Here is a 15,590-nt window from a genome sequence, read left to right on the forward strand (position 1 = left end):
GTATCACCCTTCGTGTCTAGTTAGAGATATCAAGAGTCGTGTGTGCAACTGTTGGTGACAAACAACCAACAACGACAATGGTTCGTTCACAGCGGCAACGTCGAACGAAAGACAACCAAACCGCAGAACGAAGCTGTCAGTAAACCCTGAAGCTCATCCGCTTCACAAGTGACTCGTGGCGATGGTTTGTCGTTTTGAAGCTCTAAAGCGACTTTTTTGAAGCTTCGTCTTTTTTGTTGACGGAGCGCGCCAAGACACGTGACATAATAGACAGCGGCTCAACAAGACATCAAAAGCTATTAATAAGGAGAGGAGAGGGAAAAAGGAGAAGTAGGCGGGATTATTGTTGAGTGGAAGGGTCTTATATAGACACTGGGGTTTTAGTCATGGGAAGAAACCTGGCCTTGGGTTAGGCAGAACCACTACGCAATTATTTAATGATAGATACATGGCTAATCCTGAAGCTGGAGGAGCCTTCGTCAGCTTGGTTGCCTGGGCTAGTTTGCTCATGCTGGGGGAAGAAAGGAAGCGAACAGACAGCCCTGGATCAGCGCGTACATTATCATCACACGCAGTATTGCGTGACAGGTGATCCATGGAGGCAGGATGGAGGAGCTTCTCTTCTCCCGCACCAAGCACGAAGCCAGAAACCAGTACCACAGCGGGTAGCCTGACGATATCCGGTTGACTATTTGGATGTGATAGTGGGTGACGGCTAGAACAGCGAGCACGACCTGGGGCAAGGCAAGCCTGGCCTCATAGCTTACACTGTAGCTTAAGTTAGAGTCTGTCTTTTCTACTCCTGGTGCAGTGATAATCGGTAGCAGTCTCGCCCATGCTCGTACACCTGAATACACTAGTGCACATATCATAGGAGTCGCTATACAGATTAGAGGAGCGTTCGAGAAAGTCCAGTATTTTAGAAAGCCCACGTTCCTTGTAGAGAGAAGTTAGCTTTCCTGATCTCTTTCCAATGTGCAGCCAGGATGCAAACAACTCACCAGTAACAGGACTGAACCCATGTGTAGATACTTGGAAATAGACGATTGCACCACGGACGCGGGTCTTCTGCCAGGCAAAAGTCCTTATATGCCACATATTGCGGCCCAACGACCCCTATCAAAATCAGGCTTCCACCTACACCCACCATGGCGAGACGTCGCAGGACATGCCACGACAAGCCGTGTGTGATTATCTGCTGCAGTCCAAACACCGCATCGTAGACGAACAGCAGGCCGCTGAGCAACCCATTGCTCCGTACAGTGGTAGCAGCGGCAAAGAGTGCTCCTGCAGACAGGAGCTTCAGGTCACGTAGACAATAGCTGCCTTGACGCTCATCGTTGAGCCCTGTAATAAAGGTATAGTAACCTAGAAAGTTAAGAAACGAAAATGGTGCTTCTCCGTTGGGTGCAGAGAGGAAAGCCCCAGCAGGAGTGATGATATGTAGTGCCGATGCCAGGAAGGGCAATGCATTGGAATTACTTCTATCACTCTTGAAGGTGGCCTGTGAGAGCTTGTAAAGCACCAGGACTGATAGATAATGGCATAGATGAGAGAGAATAACCCCAGCCACAGCAAGATGTTGTAGGCTCTTTAAGGATCCTGATATGGTCTATTAACATCTGCAGTCCACAGTAAATATGCTGAATATTTCACTGACCAGGAAGTAAAAATGATAGGAACCTCGTATATCCATATCCAAACGCCCATTCCTGCTCAAACACATACCCTCTCTGCGCGAGTTTCAAGAAGTAAATCGAGTCCCATCTCGCCAGCCGGTATCCAACACGGGATATCATCCAGGCCACGCTTCCTGCTGAGTGACGGACATGTTCTCCTTCGGGGGAAAGAAGCAGTGCCGTTGACGTGTCGTATCCTAATCCTGGGCTAGCGAGGACGACCAGCAGCAGGATCATCTTCCACAGGCAGAAGCATTTTGTCAAGGTGTAGATTGGCTGGTCCAGGGCGCCAATGCTGTCAATTGCCCTCGTCGTCATCCGTGGTGAAGGCATCACAGTTGTCTATTTTCATAGACGGATTGCTAACCATCAAGCTTCCTCGTATTCAGCCAAGTGCGGAGTAGACAAGCAAGTAGTTAGATATCACTGCTCCTACTTGTGGGTGTCAACTATGCCGACATTTTTGCTTGACTGTATATCGCAAGATCGCGTTTGCATCTTTTTGGTTTAACGGGTTTTCATTGGTTGTGATTCCCCAACGTATTATTTTTATTTTATTGTTTATTTATTTATTCTGCGACTTGCAAAGACAAGAGAATAGACATGGCTATACATAGTACACAGCGGTTACTATACGGCTAGCACTGCAAGAGTGGCTGTTTATTGAAAATGGTGGAATATTTTCAGGGAAGTAAATTTTTCTGGCGGGAACCATCTTTCACCAAGGCAGCTACTTTTTTCACTAGACGATAATTCGTCTATTACATAGTACGTCCGTACGCCGTACGGACGGAGGATTTTGCTATCCGAGCAGAATGTCTTCGTCAAACACTTCTTCTCTTCGGATACGAGCAAATGGGGATCTTGCGGCTACACCGTCTCGACAACCCCTGTGATGACAACCACACCGTGCAAGATGCATGACTTTAGTACGTCAGTTTTGTCAATGTTGCCAGTTCAATAACTTCGCCTCTCAGGGATAGAGAGACACCGCCAAGTCTGGCCGTGTGCCGATGCCATCCAACGGAGGATTTGAATCAAATGGCTCCGACAACCTTTGGCGAATTCTTCGACCCAGGTGATGTAGTGGAGCAAGTGTCGACTGCCGAGACCAATGCACTGGACACGCTATGAACCGCTTAATTCGAGCATTCGATCCGGTTTATGTGGTAAGCTCGATATATACATCTTGCGCTGATTGGCCCCGGAATATGTAGTTCTGTGCTTACCAGCACCGTTTTGCCATGCAAGAATCCTTCGTTTCTGCTGAGAACTTGCTCTGCATGGGGGAACGCTGTTCCACCCAGCCTTATATGTGAGTTATATACCAACATCATCCACCATCATTATCCTTTTTCCGGAACGTCGCGTGTCGAGGGATCCGAACAGATACCTAATCCACATGGCTACTGACCTGTTTTTTTTTTTTTTTTAACAAGATCAGCAAAGACCAAGAGCCGAGGAACCGTCGCAGGGATAACTACGACGGGGGCTATCGTCATTGGCTTGGGTGCCAACTGAAAGTAAGAAAACTCTTGACTAAAAAGCAAGCTTGAGGGCTAACGTGAGCAAGACCGGAGAACGGATAGTCTCATCAAGGCTCAGACAATTTCTCATGCAGAGCCACTGCACCCAAAAGGAGGCATGGCTCGTATAACTCTTGTGCATAAGTTTCCATGAGGCTGATCGGGTACGGCGCTGCGGAAGTTGAGAGGCAATTATATGGTAGATGGTCCATACATAGTAAACCTGGTGGATTGCTGGGATGGATGCACCGGGCCGTGAGGCCTGCTCTGTATGTTTCAGCCTTCTAATATATATTCATCCTTGGGTCAGGGTTGGATCAGTGCATTCCCACTTGTTGCCCCTTATATTGTTTCTATCTTCTTCTTTTCTTAAAACACTGTCGCCTCCGCCCTTTTAAACGTCGAACCGATCATCACGAACCGGGGGGCCGATCAAGTATAAAAGACCAAGAACCCCCCCCCCTCGCCTGGTTTCGCCTCGAGGAAGAGATTTGTTGTACGAAGACTGACTCGCGACGGGTACAATCCTCCGTTTCCATGTGGACACCCTGAAACAGGAAGTCCTTGGTATCTGCCACTGTGTTGCTCAAGTTGATAATAATAATCCGGGAGGATAAGACGTTTGTTTGGCTCTCCTTAATAACTCCGTTAGCACGGAGTATACAACCCCCACGCTGTTATATATAGGGAGAGTTGCTGTGGAAAATGCGATAGCAAAGAACAAACCCGGAATCCTCCTCTCTCGCCAGTACCGTTGATCTTGACCAAGTTGGCGGTTGCCTGGGCTATATAGAAACACCCTGTTTATCGTTGCTGGCAGCGCTCGTTGTTTGTATCACCGTTTGGAACAACATCACATTCAATCTTATACCTTTTTCGGGGAAACCCCAATGGGGATATTCGCACACCAGAGCCAGACCGACGGATACAACTTCGACTTGAATCCTGGATATTCCTGACCGGCCAATCTGGGGAGAAAAGCGCCTGAAGGGACCCTCATGACTCTCTCTGCTAAGAAATGCAGCTTAATCTAGGGATCACTGCTGACGCTGCTGCTGCGCATCGACACGAGTACTCGACCTCTCCAGATGCGCACCCAGGAGCCTCTGCTTTCTTTCCATCCGCAAGGTCGATACTATCCCTCGGGTTTGCCTCCCTGACGAAGCAGGGAGGCACTACTCCGTCTACCCCAAATCCCGAGAGCCAGACACCAATGGCGCAAAGCACATACAAGAGCATTGTGCCGTCATCATCCGCTATAGATCAAGAGCCTACTTCCATGGAAAAGGCTGCTGGCTACATTGAATCAGGCTCAGATAGCCCTGACACTGCTAGAAATACGGATGATTCTCCTTTCAGCTCTTCAAAGAAGCCTGCACCGCGGTCCAGGACAACACTACGCTTCGCTCATCCTCCGCCAACTACTCGACATAAAAGGCTAAGGATTCGTCCCCGGCTACTATTACAGCTTCAACAGGTCTCAAACACCACTCGTCCCATCTCAGTCCTCGATGTCATCCCATCATCTCTCTTCAAGGGCCGTTCCCCACGCAAGCTATCCGGTTCCTTTGCAGGTAGAGACCGGGTTTGCGCAACCGATCTGATCGTCGTTCCAAGCGACACGTATGGGCCGGTGGGTGTTGGTAACGAGGAGAAGAGCATACAAAACGACTCTTCCAATGAGAACCGTGAACCAATTGCAACTATATCCCAGATTCGCAAGGAGGACACGAAATCAAAGCACAACGTAGAGATCTGCTTTGCCGACGGCCTACGCTGGATATCGGAATCTCTACCCAATGGTGGCTACGAGTTTACGGCCACAGATGAACATGGGATCAAAAAATGTGTACGCTGGGTCGTTCGTGGGAAACGAAATCGCAGCACCTCAATTCAAGGGGATGGTCGACGGTCACCCAGTCTCGATGAAGGAAAGAGGCTTACATTCAGCATTATTGACCCACAAACTCGTCGTCATCCGATCATAGGCTGGCTGTATCGGACCGGAATTGAAGTACTGGATCAAGAGTCGCTCTCAACTGTGTACGCCAACCGCAAAACCGACCGTCCAGGGTCTCCTATGGCCGAAACGATGACGAAACATAGCCCGGTTGAAATCGACGATAAGATCCGACAGCTCATCGCCATTACCGGGATATGGGTAGCGTTTCAAGAAGGCTGGGCAGGAAACCAACACGTTACACATGAAGCTTCCACTAACAGCCTCAGCATCAGCCAGCTGCCGTCTCCGATTGCTGCCTCGGACCGCTCTCCCAGCGCAGGCGTTGGAGATGCGCAAGTAGACGAACTCCCTGATCGCAATAACAACAATAATAACCTGCAGTCTATCGCCTCTCGCATCCGTCAAAAAGGGCGACGCACAACGGCCACCCACACTCGCTCATCATCAATCCAGAAAGCGTCTCCCCGCCGAAGCTGCTCCGACGATGGTGTCAGTAAAGGGAGTGGCCCCTCTACTCCTACGCATGCAAGGTCCTGTAGCATGCTTTGCACAGCAAGCCAGGAATCTTCACCTCCAAACCATCCCCATCGACCCATTGCAACCCATGATCTAACCGACCATGAAACATCCGACAAGATGAATGATCCTACTTATGATAACGATCCTCACTCCTCTCCAGGGCAGGCTCCCGGACACAACAGTAGAAACTCTAGTCCTATATTCGGCTCTGGTTCCCCTGGACGAGACTGGACGTCAACCCCAGACCAATCGACCAGCTCTTCTACATGGAGTAAGGAGAAGAAGAAATGGCGGAAGCTGGGAGGCTTGTTTGGTGCTGTCCGGGCTAAGAAAGGTTCCAAGGTCGCAAAACAGTAAATAGAAACAACTTTACTCTGCAAATGAATGATACCCTCCCCTTTTTTTCACTTTGATTTTTGATGTATATAGCATAGCGTCATTAACAATATTCATGTATATTCAGAATCATGCTTTCAACTTGCATAAAATCGTGCTTTGGTATATTACCTGCATAATATTTGTGACATTTCTAAGTTCCGAGCTACCTCGGCTAACCGGATGTGAGGTACTCCGATACCCGAGTGTATCTATTATTGTTTAGTCATTTAGATAAATCTCGTGACACAGGTTTTCTATGTATACTATCATGTGACCCTGGATTTAGATCATGTGATATCAAATTTGTCCCGTAGAGAAAAACATCGAGATGAACATCAGGAAGATATAAGGTTGTAAAAAGGAATAGCAAGTTATAGGTTGCTATTCTCCATTCTATGGGTACTGGCACCTTGTCCTATCTTGTTGTTTTACATTGATATGATACCAGAACGCGTGATGGCGACTCCAGGCTCCCGTGGTAACAAGTGACCTGGTCTACGAATATAACGACATACACCTTCTGTCTATCGTATTCGCAGGTATCTTGTTTGGCCAGGCATCTTATAGTGTTATAGGGAAGACACAGGAATATACCTTGAAGACAAGCCTGACAACATACTGCCTGGAAACTATGATGTAGACTCAATACCACTAGGAAAACATTTATACCGGAGCCAAAATACACGGTTGAAGTTGTATAATCTACCACACTCGAGACTCTCCAAAACATGTGACCTGATTCTGGCGTCTCCTATACGCGCCTCTTACATTCCGTTGACGCGATCTTATATCAGAACAACAACCTATATAGCCCATCCTAATTGTTAGAGCTGCCAACTAGTCCTATGGCTGTGGCAAAGAGGGCACAAGAGGGCACACCAGCCAAGGGAGACCACAAACTAATACCTAATTCGCGTGATAGATACGCGCCATCTCCTTACAATAAGGCCTCAGAAACTGATATAGACATGCTGCTTGCCGAAGGAAAAGCTGCAGCTGTTTCTAGCTATGCTGCTGGTACCTCTAAACCTGAAAATGCTGCCCATAAATCTCTCCATGACATTCCCAGCAACAATGGTTCCATTACAATACGCGGCACTGCTTCTATGCCACGGGGAGATAACAAGAGCAAAGCAACAGGCAGCCCTAGTAACCCTTCAATTCCTGATGCCCCGATTCGAAATGACACCAATAACAGAATGCCAATTCCCTTGCCTCAAAAACCGCTCGAACCGCGGAAACCCTGTAGCCCAGGGCAAGCAAGGCTACAGCACAACTCTCCCATGGAAGCGGAATTCTCTCCTAATTATCACCAACTGACCCCTCTAACATCACCAAGCCAGAGACCAGAGGCCCTGATAGAAGGCGGGATGACGCCTACTTCTGTTACACCCCCGAATGCGCTACCAAGCAAGTGCATGACCGAGCATGAATTCCAGAATCTTGAACCCCAAGGTCTACAGGATCTTCGCAGCTGGCTATTATTCACCGGGTATTATGATGAAGACTATCGCCAGAAGACAATATCCCGTCATCGGCGCCTGGTTGCTTTGGATGAGGAACGTGCAGAATTGATCAGAGAGGAACAATATGAGAGGCAGGCATTTGCTGATAGATCCAACATTGGACTTCCATCACCATCATTTTCTCACATGGTGATTGCGGGCACGAGGAATACTACACCATGTAGCTCTTCAGCACTACTCTCTCATTCAGAGCCTCAGGGCAACGGAAGTGCACGAAGAGCCTCAACTCCCACAACAGAATTGTCTAAAATTGAAAATGAAAATACCCATAGTATGTCAGCCGCATATTATACCATGTGTCTCTCTATAGCCCATCAAGTCTAATTACTTAAATTTCTCAGAAAATAAAGAAAGTCAACAAAAGATTGTCCGCCCTGACGGCCAGGCCATCCCGAACGATCCTAAAAGTCAAGGTTTGTTTCCCTGGATATTAACTCAGGGAGGCGCTTCTGCATAGTTGCCAATTTACAGGTTCCGTCTAAAGTTGCATAATTCGCACTTATAGGAGCACGAGACCGTCAGCCAAACAACAATTATCCCAGCTCCCTATGTGGAGGTAGGAAACGTAAGATCCAAAATTGAGGATCATACCTGAAAGTTTGCTGACTGTCGAAAAGGTCGCCGGGTTAGAGGTGATAGCTATAGAGGGAGTGGTGATTTTCGTGGGTTGCTCCTCTTATTCCCTCAGCTTCTAAACGACTTGAAATTGACGATAATCAGGGAGAGAGGCAGCCTGGGATTAAATACGCACGGCACCAGATACCCGATACCGAATTTAAGACATATGAATTAGCCCATATACCTCCTGTGGGATTCTCTCTTCGCTCGTCAACTACCCTAGACACAAGTTATTTTCTACCAGAAGTAACTATTGACACGTATTACCTTGTGAGGAGGTAAGTATCTTCCAGCACTACCCAATTATCCTTGTGAGACGCTCTACTTTATGGACCGGAATTAATTGTGCTAATAGGTAGTATAGGAGCAACAGGAGAGAAGAAAGTTCAGACCATCCCAGACGCAACTACGTGACCTTATTTTTATCTACTAGTACTGAAGATACGTCAGTTAAACCCTTACCACTGAACGAGGTTATTCTACGATTTACACCTAACTTGATATCCAGGTCGTGAATATAGTTCATTGCAAGCAAAGAGCAAACTATCAGTGAAAGCTAATAGGATGGCTGTGGTTTGAAACTATGGAATAGTTTAACAGTATCTACAAGGCCTACAAGAGGGCTTCATAGCTGTTATGATTTACAAAGCTGTGTTTGATTTTACTTCCTGCTTCAGTTTATTTCTACCTGATCTTATATCCTTAGCTTAATTCGAATTATAAAGGAGCAGCTAAATCTGAACATCAGTTTAATATCGGTGTTGTTTGATAGTTTTTATTTAATGCGGGTATTTATTTATGGCCCGGAGGTTTAATCAAGTGTGAGAGTCTTATCCGCCAACAAGTTACTCGAAGTCTAGGTTATTTAAAGAGGGCGGTAGAGGTTTGGATAGGGCTTCTTATACTTCCAATGTTAAAACTCTTGTTGAGCTTTGTGATTTTGAAGGTAGTGATAATGGCATCATTTATAACATACATTTTGTATGCATAACTGTATCGTAAGGTCATGGAATGGTATTCATTTGGTCGATAACAGCCTACCAATCTGGTGATGGCTTATTCCGTTGACCCGATCAAGCTAAGGAGTCTTTATCCAATGTTTGTTCCATAAAATGTCGGAGGTTAAGTCATGACGAAAAAAAGAAAAGCATGAGCCAAAAAAAGAAAGAAAAGTGCCCAATATCGATATATGACTTCCCGTGTCAGACCCTTATCGATAAAATCAAAAAAGAAAATAAACTCCACCAGGCCACATCATGCCAGTCGTACAATCAGGCCATATACATATATATATCCCAAGATAATTTGATGAAAGTGGAAAAAGAGGTCCAGACGATGACAACTATTCCTCATTCTTGACTGTCTTGAATGAAGCAATTCTCTTGCTGATGGCATCCATGGACTCGGTAATCTCTAGCTCTCTTAGCTTTCCGCTGCCAACGTCATAGATGACACCGTGCAGCTTGAGTCCTCGTTCCTGGATGGCATCGAGAACCGCACTGTTTTCTCGTAGGACTCGCAGTCCGTTCTCCACATTTATCTCCGCCAACTTGACGGCAGCATCCTTGAGCTCCAGATCTTTTAGGGTGTCCATGTGCTGCTCTCGAAGCCGTCGGAGGGGCATGAGCCAGGTGTCCAATAGTCCGAGCTTCTTGTTGGCCAGTGCAGCGTTAATACCACCGCAGCTGGTATGGCCGCAAAGAATGATGTGTTTGACCTTGAGGTAAACGACGGCGAATTCAATGACAGTAGCCGAGGAGATGTCGTTGTATTGTACGACGTTGGCAATATTGCGGTGAACAAAGACATCGCCAGGCTGAAGTCCCAGAACGGTGGTTTCGGGGCAACGGGAGTCAGCACAGCCAATCCATAGAATCTCGGGTGACTGGCCGGAGGCGAGTTTTGGGAAGAGGTCTGGCTGCTCTTCGTCTAGCTTGGTAGCCCAGAGATTGTTCTTGGCCATGGCCAGCTGGTAGCTGTCTATCATTGAGGTTAGCAAATGGAATGTGGACGACAAGGACGGAGCGGGAGCATACCCGGAGTTGGGTTCTGGTCATTTTGGGGAGCCATGCTGGGAATTGGATGAGACTTGGAATCGTTGCTTGATGACATTTTGAAGCCGGGCTGGGTCGACGAGAAGGGTTTTATCTGTTGTCCTTGAGAGGAGGAATCACGGGGTGCACTTGGCAGATACGCTCGGCGGGTAGCAAGCGATGGAGTCGAGCAGGGAATAGTACGCTGTGAAACAGGTAAGGTTCTGATAGTGGTGGTTAGCAAATAGCCAGAAAAAAAAAGAAAAGATAAAAAAAGATTGAAGCAGACTAGAAACAACGGATGTTTCCCCCTCCAATAGGATGACATTGGCTCTGGGAGGGAATTAAGGCCAAGCAAATATTAACGTGCTGCTGCAGCCTGTGCATGCTGTGGGCGTCTTTCCCCATACATAGTAGAAGCCAAGGTGGGAATTAAAGGGGGGGAAAGACGTATAAAGAGATGCGAAAGGCACATTATCGACGTTTAACAGACGCCAATATGCTTGGGGATGGATGCAGGTAGTCTATGAGATGACAGCGTAACGCAGCCTTCCACCACTCGTTTCTTTTCTTGGGCTGCACGCAGTACGACGGGCGAGAGCGTCTGAAAGGACTCGTGGAGACTGAGAAGGGAAAAGCAAATATCGGGGCAGAGGAACAAGTCATGATGTCGGTGTGTGGGGATATAGCACTCACCTCCAGAGCGAGCCTCGCATGAGGGGAAAAAGATCAGAGGTAATAAGAGACAGGAGAGAGCGGAAAGGAAGCGAATGCACCGCAACTCGTCAAGAGAACTAATTCTTCTTGATTATTATATCCTGGTTGATATGAAAGAAGAAGATTAAAAAGTCGCAAATTTATATAAAAAAAGAAGTTCGTCGTTTTTTTTTTTTTTTGCGCCTTTTTTTTCTTGATTTCGCCTTTTTCGGTCGCCAAAAGCGAAAACCACGTGATATATGCCAAGCTTTCACAACGAACCTTATTTTTATTCTTATTTTTATTTTTTTCTTATTGCAACATCAAAAATGGACGGAGAAGTAGGAGAAGGAAGAAGTAGAGGCAAAGAGAAAAGGTAAGAGAGAGATGAGATAGAAAAGGTACGCTGCAGAATAGAAGGATAGAGTGTCGGGCTCAGTTAAGTGATACAATCTCCAACGCCAATGCCTCCAGATACAGTGTCATAACTCCGTATGTTTCTCATGGCCTGCTTCAGTCAAACAGCGGCCCTCGCCAGCCAAGGGCCCAGTCTACCCTGTCCCTAAAGGTCGCCTTTCGTGCGTCGTTAGCCTTATCCGTCTTGCCACTGCCGATATTTCCCCCTTCATCTGCCGCATCCGCTCCATCAAGGCCGCTCGCTGGCCCATCTGCACCAGGAAGCGCACGGATAGGTGCCGTACCCACGGTCAGCGAGGAGCCGTTTTCCGTGGGTTCCAGGGTTGTCGGTATTGCCCCTCCGGCTTCGTCTCCTTCCCCACGGCCCACTGTAGGCACGGCCCATGTTGCCGTCAACGTTGACTTCCCATCGGTCACCTCTTTTCCGGCGATATCAACCGATTCCCCAAGCCTTACGCCTCCAGCTGCGCCAGGGCAGAGCGAGAGGTCCCTCCCGCAGCAAACCGATGGGTCTTCCTTCTGAGGCACCGGACAAATAACACCAGGCTGTGAACCCACGACCATATTCTGCCACGAATACGGGGACCAGCTTGCAACTCTGAACCCAATCCCAGTGAAAAAGGACACAGTGCCTACGAGTAATGCGAGTCTTATACACTTTGCAATAAAGCGTACCAGGCCCTCTTCCCCACATAAGTTACGCAGCATAGCTCCGAAAGCATGTCCTGCCTTTTTAAATGGCTTGGTCAAGTCAAAATAAGATCGGAGGTTGTGAAGAAGGGCCTGTGCAACGTGAGATCCAATGCTTAATTTATAGGAAACACTGCCCGCCATCGCCATGAGACGGCCTGTGTTTACCAACGGTGAATTTTCACGGTGGTATGAGCAGCATGGGCAGTAGCCAAAATCAGTCTCCTCCACTGATGCCTCCGGCTCGGAGTCGGGGTTTAACTCCACCTCCGGCTTCGTCTCAGGCCTTTTTTCCTCTTCAAGTTCCTCTTCCCCGGCCAAAGGCTGCAACTCTGGCATGTAGCTATCATATTCTTCATCTGTTGTGGAAAATGGTAACATCATGGATAACTTCAATACCCACCCATCAACTTGTGGTGGCTTTAACTTTAGCTCCCATGGGATACTAATGTGACCATCAGTGTCCGGAAGAGATGACTTGAACTCTTCCGAATCATCCTCCAAAGACCCTGTCAGGGTAATTCGTATTGTTGCAATAAGGGAGAGATTGGTTTGCGCAACATTGGGGGTCATTCGCACAACCAGCATGTCACCAGCTGTTTCCAGGGTTGGGTATTCGCCCATGAATTCGAGCATAGCTCCAGGATAGTGCCACATCATGCTTCTCTGTGAAGCTGTCGATGGACTTGGGAGATCTATGCTCTTTTCCTGGCCTTCGTTTGAATAGTTACCCTCAGACCCAGAAATATCGGCATCATCTCCATAAAAGTCATCAATTTCGAAATTCTCCATTTCTGGCTCTTCAGAGTTTTCAGGAGTGATGTATATCTCATCCCTAGAGGGTGCTAGGTGTGACTTCTCGCCAATATCTCCATTTTCGCTCTCTTCATCAAACGATATCAAAGGTTCCGAAACTTGGCTTTCATCAACCGGTTGGATTGCTTCGTCTTCCATGTCAGGCCCTTCAGCTGCACATGTGCCATGACTGTCAAGCATGCTTAGTCCATTGTCTGAAGTACTTCTGGGCAACCGCAGCTTCGTCGGTGTACTTGTTTCTGACTGTGAGGTAGACCAACGGGTAGGCTGCTCGTCATTGACGTGGGTATCAACTTGATCATTGTCCATATCTACGGCTGGAGGGCTAGGGTTTGATAATGCACGAGCCATTATAGCCATCCGTGCAATAGGTGAGTTTCTCTTGTGCATAAACTCTGGAGAATGAACATCATCCTGGGGGCCAACAACGCTTATCGGACCGTGATCTGACTCGTGTGATTCAACTTTGTATATCTTTTTGACTGGTATCCTACTCACAGAGCCCTTTTGTGGGCTTGATCTTGATGTTCTTTTAGTAACAACGACGGAATCACTGGGGAGCTGTGGTAGTGGGGTGGAATTCCCATGGTTGACTATAACGGGCACTTCAATGCTTGGGCTAGGAGTGGAGATGAGGACCGTGGTAGAATCACGTTTGGGAATGATCTCGCCCAGGGGCACTCGAGTGCTTACTCGTTCAGGCCCAACATCGCCTTTTGGAACCTCGTTTTCCTTATCATCAGTATCATCAAGGCCCACAATATCCTTCTGGGAGCCATGGCCAAAATCTGGAAGACCGCCTTGAGATTGCAAAACTCCCGTAATAATAGGGGATTCTTCCGCTCCATCAGCACTGTTTTGGTCCTGTGGCTCGCCCTTATGCTCTGGGATATCAAATATCCCATTATCATCATTTGTAATACCCATCACCTTAGTACTGCTTCCGCTGCTATTGTTATCCTCGTCATCTCTAAAACTGTCATCGCTATTCTCACCCTCATCTATATCTTCACCGGTGTCGGGACTTGGGGGGAACAGTCGCTGTTTGACCGGAGATGGTGATATTCTCATGTCCCGTGTGACCAACTTCCGAGAGGTAGCTTCAATATCTATACTGACGTCATCATCCTGTCTTCCTATTTCCTCTGCAGAGAATTCTTCATTTTCTGTTTCGTCGTCGTATGGCTCTGTATCCAGTTCAGGATCGGGAGTCTGGCTTGGGTCATGTTTGAGTTTGAATACATCTTGGCCAAGGATGTTAACCACAGTGTTGGGCCCTATATCAAGTACTGGAAGTACGGCATCATCATCTCCGGACGTCATCTATATAAATGTTAGACATACCCATCAAAGGACGCTCAATATACCCGTGGCTGTATCCTAGCACCTACACGAAGAGTAAAATCTAAATCAACATAATGCCTGCCTTCGACATCAGCATTCCAAATGCCTGTCAAAGCCACGTCGCACAGGCGGGCAGTCATGCTTTTCAATCAGGAGTCAAAATGTAGCTACAACACGGTGCCAGAGGATGATTAGCTGGTTGAAGCAACCTGGATACTTGAAGGATTCTCTCACATAAGCGAGCAATGTCACCCGTCGTTCGTTATACGCGTTATTGACTTCTCTCCCGAGGGGAGGAGCAACGTAGTGCAGTAATAGGAAGCTCACCCAGAAAATAGTGAAGGATAGCCCGTTAATAGTAAAATATAGTATGTCCATGTAAGAAGACAACAAAATCGATCTGTCGTTGTGGTAGAAGAAAGGAAGAAAGACAGAAAACACAAAAAATTGATGTTATGTTGTTATGCCTTCTTATTTCCCTTTTCGGACAAAGTGAGAGAGTTAAGGGCAACAAGCGCGGTAAGAGCCGCTTTCTCCCTCGCACATCTATAAATTTTGGATCTCCCATTACAGCAGGCATATGGTTAGAGAAGCTACTTTTGCTTCCTGGTTCAACCGGTAAGATTAATTGTTATGGATATTATAATAATAATAATGATAGTAATAATAACCTGCAATTGCAAATCCATCTCCCTTGATGCAAAGAACGAAACATGAAAGAGAGCGAAAAAAAAATAAAAACACCTGATCCGGGCCCATATCACCATCATAATTTTTCTCCGTTCCAATGCCCCGAGACCAACATAGCACCATAAACGCAAGGAAAGGGTGAAATAGGGAAGGGGGAAGCAAAACAGAAGCAATATACAGAGTAACCGGCCCGTAACGCCCAATCCAGAGTAGCAAGGTAATTAACCCGGCAGTTCCTTTCTCGCGAAAGTGTATTCCATCTGCATGCACGTCTGATGAAATCTAAAGATTCAGCCAACAAGTGGCTGGCCAGAGAAGTAAAAGTAATAAAGAAAAAAAACATGATGTATCAGAGAAGGGAATCAACATAAGATGGAAGAGAAGGGCTGAGGATGAGAGAGTGAAAGGGGTTATATGGGGTATAAAGAGGGAGGCCAGATGAAAGATAGTAAGACAACTAGGGACGGAAAAAAAAAAAAAAAAAACCAAGATAACGAAACAAAAGCAGCCTCAGTCAAAGTTACTCCATCTCTTACCATTTTTTCGTTCTTTCGTTCTTTTCACTTTTGTAGGCTGAGTTCCTGATCGTCAATTTTATAATCGAAAAATAAACGCCAACCAGGATAAAACCGTCAGCGAAATCCTTGGGGTAGTAGAAGCCCATTATCATGAAGGCATTGATCATATCACCATGG

At 47.0% G+C, this 15,590-nt stretch overlaps 5 protein-coding genes across 5 annotated transcripts; 2 read left to right on the plus strand and 3 right to left on the minus strand.

Moving 5' to 3' along the window:
- Positions 1-430: 430 nt before the first annotated feature.
- MCYG_06379 (GPI mannosyltransferase 2) lies at positions 431-2,012 on the minus strand (the record flags this gene model as incomplete). Its single annotated transcript, XM_002844369.1, has 5 exons — positions 431-452; positions 559-880; positions 1,002-1,116; positions 1,148-1,602; positions 1,661-2,012. 5 exons carry the CDS (start codon positions 2,010-2,012, stop codon positions 431-433), a joined length of 1,266 nt encoding a protein of 421 aa, XP_002844415.1.
- Positions 2,013-4,223: 2,211 nt separating this feature from the next.
- Positions 4,224-6,044, plus strand: MCYG_06380 (conserved hypothetical protein; the record flags this gene model as incomplete). The annotated part of the gene is made up of 1 exon (XM_002844370.1): positions 4,224-6,044. The coding sequence occupies one exon, from the start codon at positions 4,224-4,226 to the stop codon at positions 6,042-6,044; it is 1,821 nt and encodes a 606-aa protein (XP_002844416.1).
- A 459-nt stretch (positions 6,045-6,503) lies between these two features.
- On the plus strand, positions 6,504-8,840 carry MCYG_06381 (conserved hypothetical protein; the record flags this gene model as incomplete). Its single annotated transcript, XM_002844371.1, has 8 exons — positions 6,504-6,524; positions 6,633-6,822; positions 6,894-7,862; positions 7,933-8,034; positions 8,097-8,156; positions 8,280-8,487; positions 8,574-8,717; positions 8,810-8,840. The coding sequence occupies 8 exons, from the start codon at positions 6,504-6,506 to the stop codon at positions 8,838-8,840; spliced, it is 1,725 nt and encodes a 574-aa protein (XP_002844417.1).
- A 711-nt stretch (positions 8,841-9,551) lies between these two features.
- On the minus strand, positions 9,552-10,321 carry MCYG_06382 (carbonic anhydrase; the record flags this gene model as incomplete). The annotated part of the gene is made up of 2 exons (XM_002844372.1): positions 9,552-10,189; positions 10,246-10,321. The coding sequence occupies 2 exons, from the start codon at positions 10,319-10,321 to the stop codon at positions 9,552-9,554; spliced, it is 714 nt and encodes a 237-aa protein (XP_002844418.1).
- Positions 10,322-11,451: 1,130 nt separating this feature from the next.
- On the minus strand, positions 11,452-14,345 carry MCYG_06383 (uncharacterized protein; the record flags this gene model as incomplete). The annotated part of the gene is made up of 2 exons (XM_002844373.1): positions 11,452-14,184; positions 14,253-14,345. 2 exons carry the CDS (start codon positions 14,343-14,345, stop codon positions 11,452-11,454), a joined length of 2,826 nt encoding a protein of 941 aa, XP_002844419.1.
- Positions 14,346-15,590: the final 1,245 nt, after the last annotated feature.

This window comes from Microsporum canis, genomic scaffold (assembly GCF_000151145.1).
Source record: "Microsporum canis CBS 113480 supercont1.6 genomic scaffold, whole genome shotgun sequence".
NCBI classification, from domain to species: domain Eukaryota; kingdom Fungi; phylum Ascomycota; class Eurotiomycetes; order Onygenales; family Arthrodermataceae; genus Microsporum; species Microsporum canis.